Source organism: Mustela putorius, unplaced genomic scaffold (assembly GCF_011764305.1).
Source record: "Mustela putorius furo isolate JIRA1106 unplaced genomic scaffold, ASM1176430v1.1 tig00000759_pilon_pilon_pilon, whole genome shotgun sequence".
Taxonomy (NCBI): domain Eukaryota; kingdom Metazoa; phylum Chordata; class Mammalia; order Carnivora; family Mustelidae; genus Mustela; species Mustela putorius.
This window is the reverse complement of record NW_025421467.1, coordinates 374,410-393,174: the sequence shown is the minus strand read 5'-3', so window position 1 is coordinate 393,174 and position 18,765 is coordinate 374,410. Positions and strand designations below refer to the sequence as shown.

At 34.4% G+C, this 18,765-nt stretch overlaps 1 protein-coding gene across 4 annotated transcripts in view; it reads left to right on the top strand.

Moving 5' to 3' along the window:
• The window catches only part of MAP3K7 (mitogen-activated protein kinase kinase kinase 7), a 76,693-nt gene that overhangs the window by 44,507 nt on the left and 13,421 nt on the right, over positions 1 to 18,765 (top strand). For all 4 annotated transcript variants that reach the window (XR_200542.3, XR_006607894.1, XM_004766891.3 and 1 more), the window contains one exon: positions 7,236 to 7,300. Coding sequence is in view for 2 of the 4 variants with exons in the window: in XM_004766891.3 (XP_004766948.1) it covers positions 7,236 to 7,300 (65 nt within the window). In the remaining 2 variants the exon portion in view is untranslated. The remainder of the gene's footprint in view (positions 1 to 7,235; positions 7,301 to 18,765) is intronic.

The following is an 18,765-nucleotide window of genomic DNA, read 5'->3' as shown; positions in this document are numbered from 1 at the left end:
TCAGCCTAAAACGTCAACAGTGCCAATGCTGAGAAACTGCTTCAATACTCTTGTGTGGCCTGTAAAGTAGTTTAGAGTACACCATCCTAATTGACCTCTACAACAGTCTTATAAGTGGGTTACCAGATTAAATTACAGCTCTTTTAGGAAAGAGGAACTCAGATCTAACGGGTTTTGAGTGGTTTTCCCAGAGGCACATAGCCAGGATCCCAACCTAGATCTGACTCCAAATCACATCCATTTTCTCCTCTTTTGTTTGAGTCAGAGAAGACAGTATTTCTGCCTTGCTCCTGTTTAGTGTTCACATTAAAGAGAGCTCTTTGACCAGCAGACCCTTTTTTGACACTGAGTCCTTGTTGGAGTCAGGAAACCTTACGTCTGCTCTTAATTGCCAGAGCAACAGTGCTGTTCAAATAGAGATGGTATTCAGTAACACATTTTATTAAATATTCTTGGTGACTTCCCCCACCCTAGATAATCCAAACATTAATCAGTTTTGCTTTCTTTAATAAAAGAATACAAGCACTGAAATTAACAACAGTTGGACATAAAAGCCAGACATTAATGTGTTCTTAAGTTGTACTTTTAAATTAAATTAAATATAAAAATATAACCCATGCTTTGGGAATATTTCAAATGTCTTACATGGCCATTTTAATTTGTAAAGGAAGATGATCCTTAATTCCCAAAATTTCTTGTACCTTCTAGAATTTTTTTCCTGAAAGTCCATTTCCCACAAGCTCTGTGGTCAAACCTCTTGCTATATATCCAAACAGGTATTCATGAATACTGGATCCCATTTGTAAGCATTTTTTTTAAATATAGCTGAGTTTTTTTTATCTTATCTGTTATGAATAAGTATTTTGAATAGTACTGTCCATTGCCCAAGTGTAATATACTGAGTCTAATGTACTTCTTAGAATGAGCTGCATCTTTTAATTAAGAGTGTTCTTTTGATCATCACGGAAACTTTCATGTGTACTTTTGGCAGTGTACAAATACATCTTTTTGAAAGTGTGTCTTGCTTGAACGTTCTTACATGTACCAAGTTTTTAAAATTGTAAAATACACACTGTTACTCTAAAGAGTTTTTTTTTTTTAAATACATTTTTATAGTAACTGAACTGCTTAGTCAGAGGTGAACAAATTCAAGTCTTGTTTTTTGCTTGCTCTTCTGCACTGTTTTGTATTCTGCCATCCTTCAAGCAATCTGTGGCTTACAATAACTTTCATTAATGTAATAGTCACTTGGGTCATGCAAAAATTGATCTTTAATACCTCAGGAGTTCCTGTGGATTAAGCTACACAATTTTTTATACTTTTTCTACATTGACCCTGGCTCTGAAGAAGTGTTGGCGATGTTTGTTGCAGATGACTCCCTTCTACTTTTCTCTCTAAGCCACAAAGAGTGGCTATAGATCAATCTGGCTTTTTATTACCAAGTGACACATAGTTAAGAGCAGATTGCCGGTAGAGTATGACATTTTGTGGAGAGGGCCCTGCAAAATAACAGTGTTCTACCTAAGCAAAATAAATATAAGTATAGAAGTGTCTTGCTCAGGATTTAAACTGACTACGATTTTCTGATCTATTTGTTTATTGAACATTATAAACTGATAAATTGAAATGAATTTTCAGAAAAAGAAATACTTGCATAAATGTTTTCCATTAATACTTGGAAGTTTTAAAAACGTTATCAATTCTCCCTTTTAGCCAGTTCATTTTTGTTTGTTTTAATTTTATTTGAGGAAAAGATGAATGAGTGGATTATTATTAGATTGCTTTAAATTTACTTATATTTTCCTCCAAGATCTTAATAAAAATGTGAATTTTTGTTTATTTGGTTCTTCTATTTGGATTTTCTTGACTTTCCCACATTTTTTTGTGTCCAGGCTTCCAAGGTTCTATTTTTTTCCCCCATCTTCATCCCAGATACTCAAATGAAATAGGCTATGAATTAATGAAGTTATATAATACATTTTGATAATATTTACCAGTATTAGAATACCTCATTTATATTTCTTTCAAAAATCCAGGTGTCAAAGATCACCAGGTAAAATGTCAAAAAAAAAAGTTAACAGGAGCAACAGCCTTTTCCCATTTAAAGCATGGAATAAGACACTGGGTAGTTAATACAAATTTTGTTCCTGGCTTTAGTTTCAGTAATTGAAAAAAAATCAGCAGTTCTGCTCTGGAGGCCTTGTGTGAATAATTACAGCATTTAAGGAAATCAACTGCAGTAATAAAGCATTTTGAAATCCACTGAAAAGATACTATCAAATACATACATATATACTGCCTTTGAAAGATTTCACTGAAACATTAGTCTTCTGTAGTTCCTTACTTTTTAATATGAATGCCCTTACACACAGTTTATACCAGATTGATTACTATCCTAAGATGATATATATTTACAAATATTGCAAAAGTAAATTTTTCCAAATACTGATGCTGTATGACTACCATAGTTATAGTACATATACATCTTTTAAAAAGTAACCTGCAAAGTTTTATAGAATATTTATGTCTAAACGGTTTTTATGCTGTTATACTCAATAGTACTGAGTTTCTTAGGTTACACTAAATTATAATTTTTGCGTTAATGTAAAACACTTGAAAATTCTCATTTATTCCATAGATAAAAATTGCTTTAATGTGCTTCTGTTTGAGAGCCTTGAACAGTGGTGCTTTAGTATACCTTTGATAAGGCTAAAATAATGTTGCATAGCATTGTGGAATCATAGAGTGTTTTAACCAGAGGTGATTTTTCTGCCTTACATGCAGTTCTTAAGGATATAATAAATAATAAAGATTGAATGTGCAGATATTTCTTAGTCAGTTGTATAAAATGTTTATGCCTAGGTCCCTGAAGAACCTGAATTTAATTGATTTTTTTTTTGTTTGTAATACTGTTCTTAAAGCTGAAAGAAACTTCAGGTGTCCTTATGATTTCAACTACATTTAGACATCTTAACTGAGAAAAGTTTAATGAATATTTGCTTTTAATATGCCAGACTATTTAGCTCTGTATTAGTTGTTTTCATGAGTATAATGAACAGTTAAATAGAATAAGTAGAATATGGGAGAGTCTAAGCATATTTAACAAAAATAAATGGATAGTTGAGTTTCTCATACTTAAGTCTTTTCCTCCTTCAGCAGTTTCAGAGATCTTAGATCATAGGCAAACAGATTGGCCTGGTGGGGATGGGGAGTGGAGGGGTGGGGAAGGGTAGTGCAGTGAGGGCTTTGTACAATCCTGGATTGTACAAAGGCTGCGATACTGTTCAGAGGCACTTGGGCACTGTTTTGCTTTCTCCCCTCAGGACAAGAATATAACCTTATAATACTATATTTAGTTCAAGAACCAGTAGATTCTGTTCATAAACATTACTTTAACTCTCAGTACATCAATTGTTGTAGTTTTTCCACCCAAATAGTGCAGTGCTGGTGTGAAGAGATAGTGAGGTAAAAAGTGTAGATCTGGCAAGTTCCTACCTTGGACACATAGTGTCATTAGCAGCTAGAAACCTTTGAATTTGGGACGCTGCGGCCCAAGGAGAGCTACGCTGAAATACTTTTGCTTCTGTTGTGTGTAGCCACCTCACCTTCAATAAAATTCTGTAAATGTGGCTAATTAAAAAGGAAGTTCATCTAACCAACATTAAAGAGAACATTTAGTAGTCTTTACATATTGTAGCCTATCAAGATATCATTTTGTAATCGAAAAACTAATAAAGCTAGTTTGTTAGAAAGCGAAGTATCACTAATAATTACTTTCCTTTGGTAGGAAAAAAAAAACACCCACCGTGAGGGGCCTTCTAAGGAATGAGGCAGAATTTGTTGAAATAAAAGAATATGAAATTTGTGGCAACCTAAATGAGAACATATATTTTTAAATTGCATGATTTAATGTGAAGCAGTGATATAACACAACAGTGTACAGTGCTGTACAAATTTTTTAAATTTTATATATTGTACACATGAAGACACAATTTTAATATTTTTGCTATTAAAATTTATACCATTCCATTTTTAATCAAAAATTCTAATTAAAATGTTTTAATATGTAATATTAATATTTTTATATTTGTTATTTATATAATTATTGATATTTTAATATTCAAAACTTATGAATCTCAAAATTTCCAACATTTGTCAAGAGATGTGTCTCCAGGAAAACGTAGTGCTGATTTTGACATAAAAAGAATTTTTTTAATATTTTTTTTTAAATTTTTAATTTTTTATAAACATATATTTTATCCCCAGGGGTACAGGTCTGTGAATCACCAGGTTTACACACTTCACAGCACTCACCAAAGCACATACCCTCCCCAATGTCCAATGTCACCAAAGCACATACCCTCCCCAATGTCTTGTTTCATTGATTCTTCTCCTACCCACTTAAGCCCCCATGTTGCATCACCACTTCCAACATGGATGGAACTAGAGCGTATCATGCTTAGCGAAATAAGTCAAGTAGAGAAAGACAACTATCATATGATCTCCCTGATATGAGGAAGTGGTGACATAAAAAGAATATTAAAGAAGTTTGGAAAATAGAAAAATAAGAGTAATTAAGGTAAGGAAAACAGTGAGCTTACTTAAACCAATAAGAAAAGCCACAGGAGTGTCTAGAAAGGGCTCTGTTCAAATACCAGTTCAGTAAATGAGTTGTATTTCAAAGAGAAGCTTTTTGAAGAGATGTATTCTGTTTTTGTGACATTAATTGTAAAAACAACTGAATTGACAAAGTGTCTGTTTCAGCCACACTTTGGGGGAAAAGGGGGTATGTGGGGACATTATGATGGGCTAGGGATATAGTGTATTCCTTTTGTTGCTCTTACTTAGAGAAGTTGTTCTAAAAAAAATACCACTTGTTCCCTGTGGTAAGTCCTAAAAGTTCCGGAATTTATTATAAAATGAAATACTCAGGACATCATTTGCAGGTTTCAGATTCCTTGTTCAGGCATCTGTAGACATCATACTGACCCTCAATTCTACTTTTTTCATTTATACTACCATGTGTAATATAGGTATGCACATATCAGTGAACCGTGAAAAAATACAGAATGAGTTTCTAAATCAGTTTTTAATTGCAAAAAAAAAGTTCAGACTCCAGCTAAATTTACTGAGAACACAACCCAGTAATTTTCATTTGCAATAATAGGAGTTTTACTTTTTTTTTACATTCACATTTCCAAATTATGACTAAAACTTAATATTGGAGCAACAAGTATTTGTTGATTACAGTACTTTTTGCTTTGTCTAAACTTTGCCAGATGGTCTCTGCCATGGTTATGCTAATTAAAATGCATTGCCTAATATGCTTGCTTTGACTCATTTTGTAGCTTGAAGATTTCTCATTTTATGGCATTCGTTAACTGTGTCCACCTCTTATTTACCCTACTTCCTTAAAGATTTTTATTCCCCTTCCTTCTACCCTACTTAGATTTGAGTTTGTTTTTGTTGTTATTGCAGTAGTGATGTAATGATTTTTAGAGACATGTGCTGGGTGGTTCCCCAGATTCACAAATGTTGCTAATCTGAAATGAGAATTCCAGACACTTTTTTATAAGCCTGTCTCATCTCAGCTAATTTTAGAATGATTGTGTTGAATGAAGTGTGCCTAAAATTGCTTATTAGTCATGGTGGTAGGGATCTTTTTGTCCTCAGGAAACAGGGAGAGTTAAAAACTTTCACAAGAGTATCTTAGTGTGCCTGATTCAACAGATGTGCTATTATTTGTGTTATTTTAATTTGTATCCAAAAGTTGGAACTTGTGGGGGACCTGGGTGCCTCAGTCGGTTAAGCGTCTGCTTCAGCTCAGGTCATGGCCCCAGGGTCCAGGGATCAAGCCCCACATCCGGCTCCCTGCTCAGCGGAGAGCCTGCTTCTCCCTCTCCCTCTGCTGCTCCCCCTGCCTATGTTCTCTCTCTCTCTCTCTCTCTCTCTCAAATAAATAAATAAATAAATAAATAAAATCCTTTTTTAAAAAAAGTTGGAACTTGGAATGAAATGAAATTTGAAGTAAATTTGAGCTAAAATTATGCAGAGAATTCTAAAACATAGTTTAAAATGAAAAAAAAAAACAATGATGTCTTATAAATTGAAGTATAGCTATAAACTTGAGCTTTTATATTTGCTACATATTTTACTGTATTAAACATTCTGTGTAAGGTCCTTTTAGTTTACATACAAAATAATAATGGGGTCACATGGATTAAGATGCTAAATTATATTGCTCTTTGGTTTAAAATAAGATACTGAGGATTATAGAAATATAAAATTTTAAGAATGAATTCCTCTGCTAATCGGACCAAAACTGTTAGAGTGTACATTCTCAAAGCTGCCTACTAGTTTAGAAATTATGTAGCTTTCAGAGTCAAAAGAATTTTGAGTATTGTATCAGCTGTTTCTCACAATATTTTTGTGTTTCCTTTTAGACAGCTGATCTCTCATCTTAAATGATACCGTATAAACAGCTCTATGCCCAAATGAAAGTACTGAGTGAAACTATTGCTTAATCCATTCTATTTTGCTTATATTTTTAGAATTTTTTCATAAACTGAATTTTAGATTAAACCATTATTAGCATGGAAGTTCCTAAAGCAGCCCATTTCAATAAGCTGTATATTTGAGAATGGAATGAGCATCATTCTTCTTCAGTAGGAAATTAAGAGTTGTTCACCAGTAGTAAATTACTAGATTCTGACAAAGACTAATGGGGTTAAGTGTGACTCAGTATAATAAACTTAAGCCTAAGCATCCTTTTAGGCTCTGAGTGAACAAGGTACTGTTGTTGGGTAAAGCCAGTCATGTCATACTACCTGCTGGCTAGCTGTCTTGCTGTAGAAATTGTAACGTAAGGCCCTTGAAATAGATGCCATCATCAGCCTCAGCCCACAAACATTCATCTATTTAAATACATGACAGAAGATGGTGCAAGAGAGTTCAGCAGCTATTCATGTAGGGTAGGAGTAGGACCTACTTTGTTGGAGGCTGGCAACTTTTGAGTTAAAACTCTGCAGCTGTTTCTCTTCCTTTCCTTACAACATTCTCTTCTTTTTTTTTTTTTTTTAAACAATAAACTGACTTAACTATTTTTCCCACAAACATTTTGTATAGATCCAAGGAGCAACAAATTCCAGCTTCCTACTGTAGCAGTAACATCCTTGTTGTCTGTTTGAATAGATCTGAGTATTCTACTTTTTTTTTTTTTTTTAATCTTTTAAAAGGCAACGGACAGCCAAGACGTAGATCCATCCAAGACTTGACTGTTACTGGAACAGAACCTGGTCAGGTAAGACTTAACATTTGAATTCTCTGTCTTTGAAGAATTTTGCAGAATTGGTTTCATGAGTTAATCTAAAATTGTGGTAGAGAAGTTCATTGGCACCTGAATTTAAATACTTTGGGAAAAAAAAGTGTAGGTGCCATTGTTAGCTTAACTTGAAGGATAGTTTATCATAGTAGGTTGATTAATTCAGTAGTATTCCATGTGCATTATATATATATATATATGTTTTTATATATGATTTAATAAAGAAATACCAACTTCCTAGTTTAACATTTTGTTGTTATCCTTAGGCTCTAAAGTGAGTCATTAGTGCGGTTTTCCTTTTTACCAACGAGATAAAGAAAAAAATTTTTACTATTTTACTAATTACTAATATTTACTAATAAATATTTTCCCAAGAAAATGTCACTCCTGTGGCATCACTAACATACCTAGATGACTCCAACATCTTTTAATTTGTCATATTTACTGGATTTATATTTTTGTGAAATATGCTTAAGACAGTATTTACTAAGCAGATGGATAAATTCTGGAAAGGCTTCTATCACAGTTGGTAAGGTTTTCTTCATCTTTTATTTCTGGATGTTCTTCAAAAGTCTTATTACCTCTTTATCACTTTCTTTATAAATGATCCAGACAGTGTTATAATTTTAGCCATTACTGACAGAGTTTTAACCAACAAGTATATAAAAGTAGCAGCTCAGCCAGTATTTTTTTCTGTTACTCAGCTCAATACACTAGACACATATAATTCATGTGATATTTTTTAAATGAATGAGAACAAATTGTGAATTATTGATTTATTTTCAGTTTTATCACAATAAGTGGTTTTTTTGTTTGTTTAAGATTTTATTTATTTGACAGAAATCACAAGTAGGCCCAGAGGCAGGCAGAGAGAGGAGGAAGCAGGCTCCCCACTGAACAGAGAGCCCAACGTGGGGTTCGATCCCAGGACCCTGGGATCATGACCCAAGCTGAAGGCAGAGGCTTTAACCCACTGAGCCACCCAGGTGCCCCTACATTAAGTGTTATGTGCACAACATACATCTGAAGCAATAAAAATCTCACATTATGGTCCATATTCATGTAAAATTATAGGATTATTTATTATAAACAAAGATTTAATTTATGATAAAATGTGCTAGTACTTTTCATTCTAGAAAGGTGTTTTATTATTTCATTTTTATAAATTTAAAAAAAAAATTTTTTTTTTAACTTATTTGAGAGAGAGCGCGCACAAGCAGGGGGAGTGGCAGAGGAAGAGGCAGAAGCAGGGAGCCTGACAGAGGGCTCCATTCGAGGACCCCAGAATCATGACCTGAGTCGAAGGCAGATGCTTAACTAACTGAGCCACACAGGCACCTCCCCTTTTTTTAACAATATTTTTAAATTGTAGAGAAACTTCTTAGTTGTTAATAAAAATTTGAGAGCCCTTTATAGGTATCAAATTAACTAACAAAAAGCACTTAAATATTTAATGATAAATATCGTTGATCTTCATTTATATCTGGATATATTTTTTATTTCTCATAATGCCTATACACACACTCAAACACACACATATACACACATATGTACATTGTACATATATATTTATTATATATGATATGAAGTAACCCTAAATCTGAAAGTATCATAAATGAATACAGTCATTTTATTTCATTTATTTTTCAGTATATCTGCTTTTGTGAAACCCCAGAACTTTTGAATGACATTTCCCACTTTATCCCCCTCAAATACTTCAAGTGTTGGTGAGGGCAGTTAGTAACAGTTTGGCATCTGGTATTTGCTTTGATTCCTTAGAGGCTTGATGAGCTCAGCCTTCTTAACCCTGTTTTCTATTGCCATTGACATTCCAGTTATGAGAAATGCTAGCCAAGTGTTCTCCGTTTGACTGAGAATGTGAGCGTGCTCTGAGGCAGTTCAGAAGCGTGTGTGAGTGCAAGTGCTCTTCTCTTTACTCTGTAGTGAAGGCATTGCTGTTATTTGGGACTCACCTCACCATACCAGCCTTTGTTACTTCATCACAAATTCTGTATGACTTGAGACTATGATTCTTAGCCTTTTCATTTGCAATACCTTCCGCAGGAAAACACTGGAACTGAGGCAGTCTGTAGTTGTGTGACAGTCATTACCGTGAATTGTCATGGACTACTGCAAAAGATTCAGAGTGAGGGGGATTTTAGGGTAGCAGTGCAACCTGTTCTAAAACCGATGATAGGGGGTTCTGGGTGGCTCAGTGGGTTAGGTCTCTGCTTTCAGCTCAGATCATGATCTCAGGGTCCTGGGATCGAGCCCCGCATCAGGCTCCCTGCTTAGCAGGGAGCCTGCCTCCCCACTCTCTCTGCCTGCCCCTCTGCCTAATTGTGATATCTATCTGTCAAATAAATAAATAAAATCTTTTAAAAAAATAAATAAATAAAACCGGTGATAGATGGCCATTGTGTGGCCAGTTTTTAAAACTGATCCACTCTTTCAGAGTTACTTAAGTGTATCATAAACTTAAAATGCCAGTTTGGGATGAGGATGGTAAATAGCAATTCTAATACACTGTGAAAACATTTTCCTCTGAAAATGTTAGGATAAACAACCATTAAATGTTTTTAATTACTCATGAAAATGATATTCATTATTTGAAAAAAAAATATGCACAATATGGATTTTCAGAATTGAAGGTATAGTTCTTTTTAAATTCTGGCTAAACGGTGATAAAACAGATGAACAGATGCATAGGGGATTTTGTTTCTTGGTTGGTTTTCGCCATGGAAATTGGTAAAGAACATGAAGAAAAGAATTTGCCTACCTGCTACAGTCATCAGAGGAAGAGAGAACTTACTAATTATGTTTAGTACTATATCTCATAGATGAAAGTAAATTGATTGGAGTTTATACTTTGGCTCTTGATTCAAGACTGACCTTAAAAATCATTTAGACTTTATATATGTAAATTAAAATTAGGTTGTTTTTATACGGCCATTGCTCCTGAGCAGAATAGTGAATGAAGCAAACCTCTGAATTAACAGTAGTTGTGATTTGTCTAAAATACTGTGTCCTTAAACATAAAACTCACTTTAAATTCATTCAGGTTTTTATTAAGCCAGAAAGCTTATTAAGCACATTTAGTGGATCTGGCCTCTTACTTTGAAAACATACTGAGAAAGAAAAAAGTACCCCCAGGTTGTCCAAGAACTGACCTGACACTGAGGCCTCAAGGGCTGTTAGAAGCTGGGCATAGGGGCGCCTGGGTGGCTCAGTGGATTGAGCCGCTGCCTTCGGCTCAGGTCATGATCTCAGGGTCCTGGGATCGAGTCCCGCATCGGGCTCTCTGCTCAGCAGGGGGCCTGCTTCCTCCTCTCTTTCTCTCTCTGCCTGCCTCTCTGTCTACTTGTGATCTCTCTCTGTCAAATAAATAAATAAAATCTTTAAAAAAAAAAAAAAAAAAAAAAAAAAAAAAAAGAAGCTGGGCATAAACAATGTCTCAGAACACCAATAGACAAGATTATACTGAGACTATGATAAGGTAAGACAAAACAACAACACTTTTTAGTGTCTCAGCATAGACAAAAACAAGGTCACTGTGCCACACACAAAATACCAGACATTGCTGTCTCCCAGCTGATGCGAGTGACTGTGCTTCTTTACCAGCTGCAGCTTTATCCTCATTCTAGTCTAACTTCCCTGGAGAATTGCCTCTGCTTTCTGGCAGTAGCTGATCTAGAGTTCACCCCTCCTTCCTTAGAACTGCTCCAAAATCACTCATCGAAAGCCCCGAATCTTTAAGTTCTGCAGTCCTTTCAGAGATACCCCACATTATCCCACAGTAAGCACTCTGCTTCGCTGCAATGAGTGTTAAACTCATCTCATCCCACTGTGGGTATGTCCCTGGTGGTCTCTGCCTACAGAGTATTGACAGTGCCCAGCCCCCTAATGTATTTGAGCACAGCAGACTTACACCCAGATCACTTAGAGAAATGCAGTAATATTTTTGTGCACCAACTTTGTGCGGGTCAGGCCTTTATTTTTTAGGTTTTTTTTTTTTTAAATATTTATTTGACAGAGGAAGAAAGATCACAAGTGGGGAGAGCAGCAGGCAGGAACGGGGGGTGGGAGGGGGGAACTAGACTCCCCACTGAGCAGAGAGCCTGATGCAGGGCTAGATCCCAGAACCCTGAGATCATGACCTGGGCTGAAGGCAGAGGCTTAACCCACTGAGCCACCCAGGTGCCCCTTTCTAATTTTTTTAAAAGATTTTTATTTATTCATTAGAGAGTGTGGGGGGGAACATGAACGGGAGAAGGGGCAGAATTAGGAGAAGCAGACTCCCCACTGAGCAGGGGGCCCAACCAGGGGCCTCATCCCAGGACCCTGGGATCTTAATCTGAGCTGAGGGCAGACATTTAACCAACTGAGCTACCCAGGCGTCCCAATATTGTATGTTATTTAAATCATAACCCTGTAAATTTGGTACTTTTATTTTCCTCATTTTGCAGATGAATAAACTGAGGGTTAGAGAAACTTTCCAAAATGTCTTCCCTTGTACTGCCAGTAATTGCTATAGCCAACTTATGAATCCAGATCTGATTCCAAAACAGACACACTCTTGTCATTCTGTGTTGCATGTAAAACTGAATGTATTGCATGCTAAAGTACTCCTAGATTTCTTTGATTTCAAGATGATAGTGTACATCATCATTAATTATTTAAATAGTTTTTAATGATGAGGAGTTTTAGCTGTATCATATTACTGAGCAAGGCTAATTTACCTTGATAATAAATTTCCTGAGATGGCTGCACAGATTTCCTTTTTATATATCTGGGTGAGCCTTTCTTAAATTTCACCAAAATTACATATTTTTGTGTATGTCTGCATAATCCTTCTGGAGTGTGTGTATATATATAGATAGATAGATAGATAGATCTGTTTTCAGGATGTCTCTTGGGGGGGATAGCAGTCAGTGAAAATCACAACCGCAAGATAGATGATGCGATGATGATTGTTTAAAGAGTTAGGCCTACTATATATTTTCTTTAATTTTTTATTTTTTATAAACATATATTTTTATCCCCAGGCCTACTATATTTTTAATGGACTTAGAATCTACTTTCCTTAGTCAGATGTGTGACTCTAGGTAGGTTCTTTAATTTCCCTGAGCTTCAGCAATCATATATACCAGTGGAGATCATAACACCCACTCCTTGGGGTTCTTATAATGTGTAAAAGTACCAGACACACTGTAGATGCTTAATAATGTACACCTGCCTCCCCATAGTGTATGTACCAAGGTTATTATTATTTCCTTGCTCTCATTATAATACATTACTATCCAGAAAACAAAAATAGCACTGGGAAAGAGATAGTCCCATTGGCATTCAGTTTTTTCTGTATTATAGGAGAAGTTTGTGTTAGGGATCATAGAAAGTATTAGCATTAAAGGCCTTTTATCACATATCAGTTATTTATTTAAGGAATATCATTTATTATACTACTACTTCTATCTGTCTTCAGTCTGCACCTCCTTCAGTATAGATAATTTTCTGTTGAAGCTCTAAGTCAGAGGTTTACATAATAGTTTTAAATAATTCCTGGTTCATAGTATACCTTTCTTTTGGAGAATTTAAAGACCATATAAGAATAATAAAATTCTAAAATTTCCTTATAATGAACTATAGTGAAGCTAGAATTAGATTGATCATATACCTTCAGATTAGAAAGAATGTTTTCAGTATTACCTGTTGTGTATAGATTTAATTGAGTTATCTGTGACTGTCATAATGGAGGAAGTCCCCATGTAAATGCACATCACTAATTTGATACCCGTTTCTTTTTAATGTTTATATTATTCAGATGTTACTTCAGCAAAATTATCATATAAATCATTAATTTCTGTGCTTTATGCTTATATAATTTTAGCAACTGAAAGTTTAAAATAGCTTTTAAATGTCAGTCTAAATGGTAGCACTGGCCATAAATTTTTTACTTATGAAAATATTTTCCCAGTCATTCAGGTGAAACATAAAAAGCAAAGCTTTATTTTTGTCTGTAAAATAACTCCCAAATTCCTTTTTATAAATATTGAGATAAAGTTCTGGGCAAAGTCCAATCCTGTTTCATGGCTACCAATGGTAATTTGCCCTCTGGTTTAAATTTGGCTTTGTATCTGCCTTAAATTTTAGTGTGGCATTTTTGTACTCTTGTAACCACTTTCACATCCAACCTTGTGGTAAGTCAAGTTTTTCCATCTCTCTTAAACTTTTTACAATTTGTGTAGGAATAAAATAAAGTTTTATAAATATCTTGAAGAAAGAGGCAACCCAAATGAGTTTTAATAATTTGAAAGCATACATGAACATAAGAATTTGACCAATGATTTTTTTAGTAGCTACTATAAACTAAAACTTCTCTCTTAGTAGTTTGCAAGTAGCAACATAAATTTAACCCATAAACTAGTTTGATTTTTTAATTGTCAAATATTACGTGATCCTCTTATTTATTACCTTATATTTTTCAGATGTTCAAGAAATATGGCTTATTTTTAAATATTTCTTTAGTTTTTTTATATGAACGTTTTAGCATATTGTTACTCATTGAAAAACCAATTTATTGAAGTATGAAGACTTACTTAGTTAATTTATGGATGTAAATTTAGCTCATGATGGCTTTTCCTGTAGTTTTCAGGAAAAACTAGTTTTGAAACTTTAAAATATTAGCCTTTGAGCATCTCGGTGGCTTAGTTGGTTAAACATCTGACTCTTGATTTCAGCTCAGGTCATGATCTCAGAGTTGTGAGATCAAGCCCCATATCAGGCTCCAAGTTAGGCATAGAGCCTGCTTAAGATTCTCTCTCCCACTCCCTCTCTCCCTTCCTCCCTCCCTCTCTTTAAAAAAAAAAAAAAAAAAAAAAAAAAAAAACAGAAGAAGAAGAAGGTTTAAAGGACTCAGGAGTAATGTCATAGTATCTGTACTTTTTTTTTACCAAGGGTAGCAGCATCCCAAAGTAAGAGTTAACAAATTTCATCACTGATTCTTTTTGGTATATATTCTTTCTTATACACAAAAGGTAAATAAGCCTAAGCACCAGACTTATACCTGAGTACTAAGAGCTTATGTTATCGTTTTATTCAGTGAGTATTTATTTTGTAGTTATTATATATTCAGTAATTTCCTAAATCCTGGGGAGTACAATATACAAATACACATGATCTCAGCCCTTAGTATATTATAATATTTTTGAGGAATAACAAACATTGAGAGTAATATAAACTATTTCAGTCTCAAGTTGAGGCTTATGTAGTAGCACACTATAAATACAGCCAAATTCAAAGAAGAAAAGTGTCTTTGTTACAGGGTTTAGTCACTGTGTTTTATAAAAAGAACCGTGATTTTAATCTTGAGAAAGAATTGTTAGGTGCTGCAAGTTCATTCATATATTCCCATCTTAGATTTACAACCTAATAATCAGCCACTTAGTGAACATTTTCATTGTGTCAAAAAATACTTCAGATACTTTATTTCATTTGATTTTTTTACAAACTGATGAGGCAGGTAACACTGTCCTCATTTTACTTATTGAGGCTTAGAGATTAAACAACTTATGTAAAGCCACACTGCTAATAAATAGCAGACAGAGATTCAGACTCTGGGTTGTATTGTTTCCAGTGCCTGACTTCTTAACTATTACTACTGTTCAGCCACAATTGATAAATGAGCTTAAGGCACCAAAAGACAGCTTATTCAAGTTCACATAGGCACAGATGGCAGAACTGAGATTTATACCCAGGTCTCCACAAAGCATTAGACTAAATCATGTGAACTTGCTGATACTCAATTATTTTGATGTATAAAATGTCAGATTCATGTAGTTCACTTGTCATATTTGCTCTTTGCATTAAACCATATAATCCTTAAATGAATATAGGGTCAGGATTAAAAGCAGGAAGAGAAAGAGGGGCATAAGGAATTATCAGAGGAGAGATCATCCGGATAGGTAAGGTAAAACCTGCTGATGGAGGGCAGGAACGCCAAGGTGGGAATTTCAGAATTGATCCATTCACAACCAGTAAATGAACATTTGTAGATGCTGCTAGAATAAAGTAGTCTTCAAACAGAGGATCTGGCTTTGTGCTCAGAAAACCAAGGATGTAGCAAGAATGAACATAACATGTTGAAGGGAATCTCAGCAGGGCCCTGAAAGATGAAGAAGAATTAGCAATAAGGAGAGAAAAACAATGAGCGTTGTTATACACAGGGCACCTCTGTAAGTATGACATGCATAAACTAAGGTTTTGGAAAGACCAGTCTAATAAGGAGTTGGAAATTGTTTGTGGTATAAGAAAGCTTTTTTTGGAATTTCTGAAGCAATTTCTTAGGTACCCAAGATGAAAGTAATATCCCATCAGTCTTTTCTTCAGAATTATTTTGTGATTTATTTCCAAAATTGTTATACAAGTGCCTTTTACAGTTTTAGTATCCTCAATCTGTTGTGAGTTTTCAAGGCTTAGGATAATAGAACTGTAGCAGTGGATGAAATACTAAAAGTTACCACATCTTTAACCCAGCTCCACCCCTCTCTAGATAAAGAAAACAAGACTTCTTAAAGTAAACTAAATTAGACTTAGTACCTTAATTAGAATTCACATCTGCTAATTTCTACACATGGGGACTTTCTGTAACTATTGTATTACCCTCATTTTACTTGATGCCATCTTTGAGTGTTTCTGTTGAAGATTCTTTTGAATTTATGTACTTTTTATGTTTTACTTTGTATAACTCCATATTCTTTTTTGAGTATCAGTAACACTTTTAAGAAAAAAAGGTGCTTTTTTGAAAAAGAGTCTTATAGGGATGCCTGGGTGGCTCAGTTAAGCTGCTGCCTTGAGCTCAGGTCATGATCCCAGCCAGGGTCTTGGGATCGAGTCCTACATCGGGCTCCATGCTAGGCAGGGAGCCTGCTTCTCTCTCCACCTCTGCCTGCCACTCTATCTGCTTGTGTGTGTGCATGCTCGCGCTCGCTCTCTCTCTCTCTCTCTGACAAATTTGAAACACCTTTTTTTTTTTAAAGAGTCTTATAAAATCCATTTTAACTCATATGTCCTCTGAGAATTTTTAATATATGAAATATTAATACATAGATAAGAGTATATGTAATATGTAAGTTATAAAGTCTGATAATAAAATGAACATTTACGAATCCACTACCCAGTTTAAGAAATGGAACGTGATCAATTCCCATGACTCCGCCTGTGTGTGCTCCTTGCCTGTGACCTTTCTGTCATCCACCAGCCTACAATGCCATTTTCTGTGCTGCCACATTTCTAGACTTTTTATAAATACTAGTTCTCTAGTTAAGAAACTATCTTCTCTTAAATAGAATTCAAGTTTGTTAAAAAAAATTTAACAAAATGTTACATTTTGTCAAATGCTTTTTTAATGCATCTGTTGAGATTTTTCTCCTTTAATCTGTTAATAATATGAATTGGATTAATAGAATTCCTAGCACAAAGTGACCTTTGCATTTATAGGATAACCTCAACTTCTCAGATGATTTTTATTGTTTTTATACTGGCAAATTCCATTTGCTAATATAATTTTTAGGACTTTGATTTTTGCCCCTATATTCATCAGTAAAGTTGCCTAGTAGTTTTTCTTTTTCTGTCCTTATTTCTTAATCAGATTTACTGCCTTACAGAATGAGTCAGGAAGTGTTTCTTTTTTCTAGAATAATTTCACAATGGTAAGTGCTTGATAGAACTCAACTGTAAAATCCTCTGAGGTTGGTGTTTTCTCTAATGTATAGAAACTTCAGTGATGTATATATTTTTTAGAATTTCTCTATTTCACTTTTTTAATTTTTTGTTTTGTTTTTAATTTACTAACCAATTTATAGTATTCTCTCATTCTTATTTTGTTATTTTTGAGGAGAGGCTGATGACTTTGTTCTTTTTCCAATTTTTTTTAAGGTTTTATTTATTTATTTGACAGAGATCACGAGTAGTTAGAGAGGCAGGCAGAGAGAGAGGGAGAGGGAAGCAGGCTCCCCACTGAGTTGAGAGCCCGATGTGGGACTCAATCCCAGGACCCTGAGCCGAAGGCAGCGGCTTAACCCACTGAGCCACCCAGGCGCCCTTTTTCTAATTTTATAAGTTAAATCTCTAGCTTATAAACTGTCACTGCTTCTATATTTTTTTCATCTAAATATTTGGAATTGAGTATTTTTCTCCAAGTGCCTCTGTAGTTGCATCCCACAGGTTTTACTGTGTTTCATGGTAAAAATCAGTTCAAATACTTTCTCATTTCCACGTTGTTTCTTTGAACAGTTAGTTATTTAGAAGTGTTTTTAAGTGTCCAAATATATGAGATTTTTAAGGTTAACTTTGAGTCATACAAAAGTAAATTTTTTTAACTTTTTTTGAGATTTGCCTTATAGCTAGTACATGATCAGTTTTCATAAATGTTCTATGGTACTTAAAAAGAATGCATATTCTCCAGTTTTTAGGTATAGGGTTCATTGATACGTTTAGAGTAATGCAGTTCAGGTTTTACTGGTGGTGTATCTTATTTTTTGGTCTGGTTTTATAAATCATTTACCAAGGAGTATTAAAATACTGCACTGTAGTGGTGATTATGTCCCTTTCTCCTTGCAGTTTTATTGCTGTAGCTGTTTGGAAGCTATGTATAGATACAGCATATCTTATAATAGGTAGAGCATATAAATTTTGAATTGTTGTTACATAATGATTGACTCACTAATCATGTTATCTCTTTCTCTAGTAATTTTTTTTAATTCTAAACTCTTTTCTCTCATATTAATATAGCTACATAACTTTATTTTGGGTAGGTTTGCCTGTTGTTTTCATCCTTTAACTTGCTGGTTTCTCTACCCTGTGAATTAGAGCTGTCTCTTATAAGGAGCATGTAATCCATCCTGACAGTCTGATTTTTTAAATATCTTAACTCAAGAAATTAATCCGTTTATATTACGGTTACTGATTGATTTGTTCCTTTTAATCTTATGCTTTCTCTTATTTCCCTTTTTGCTCCTTTTTTTGCCTTCCTTTGGATTGAACAAATATATTTCTCATCCCATTATTTGTCTTTCTAATTTGGGGATCCCATATACTTCTACTTCTAGTAACTACCTGTGAAATTTTAACACTCAGACTCAAACTAAAGTTAATATCTTTACCTCATCTTCAACAATATAAGGATTTTTAAATAAGTCCTTCTCTTGCTTATGCTATTTTTATTCAAGTTTTAGTACTCTCTTATTATCTGTTTGCTTGGTAATTTTTAAAATTAGTCATGTTCCCATTGTTTAATATTTTCTGTGCATAGAATCATCCTTATGTTTACCAGTATTCCTGATTGCAACTTGGTCCTTCAGTCAGGGAAAACTTTTTCTTAACCCTAAACTACGTGCTTTAGAAATTTTTGTAAGAGCTTATGGATGAAAAAAATTGTTTAAGTTTAA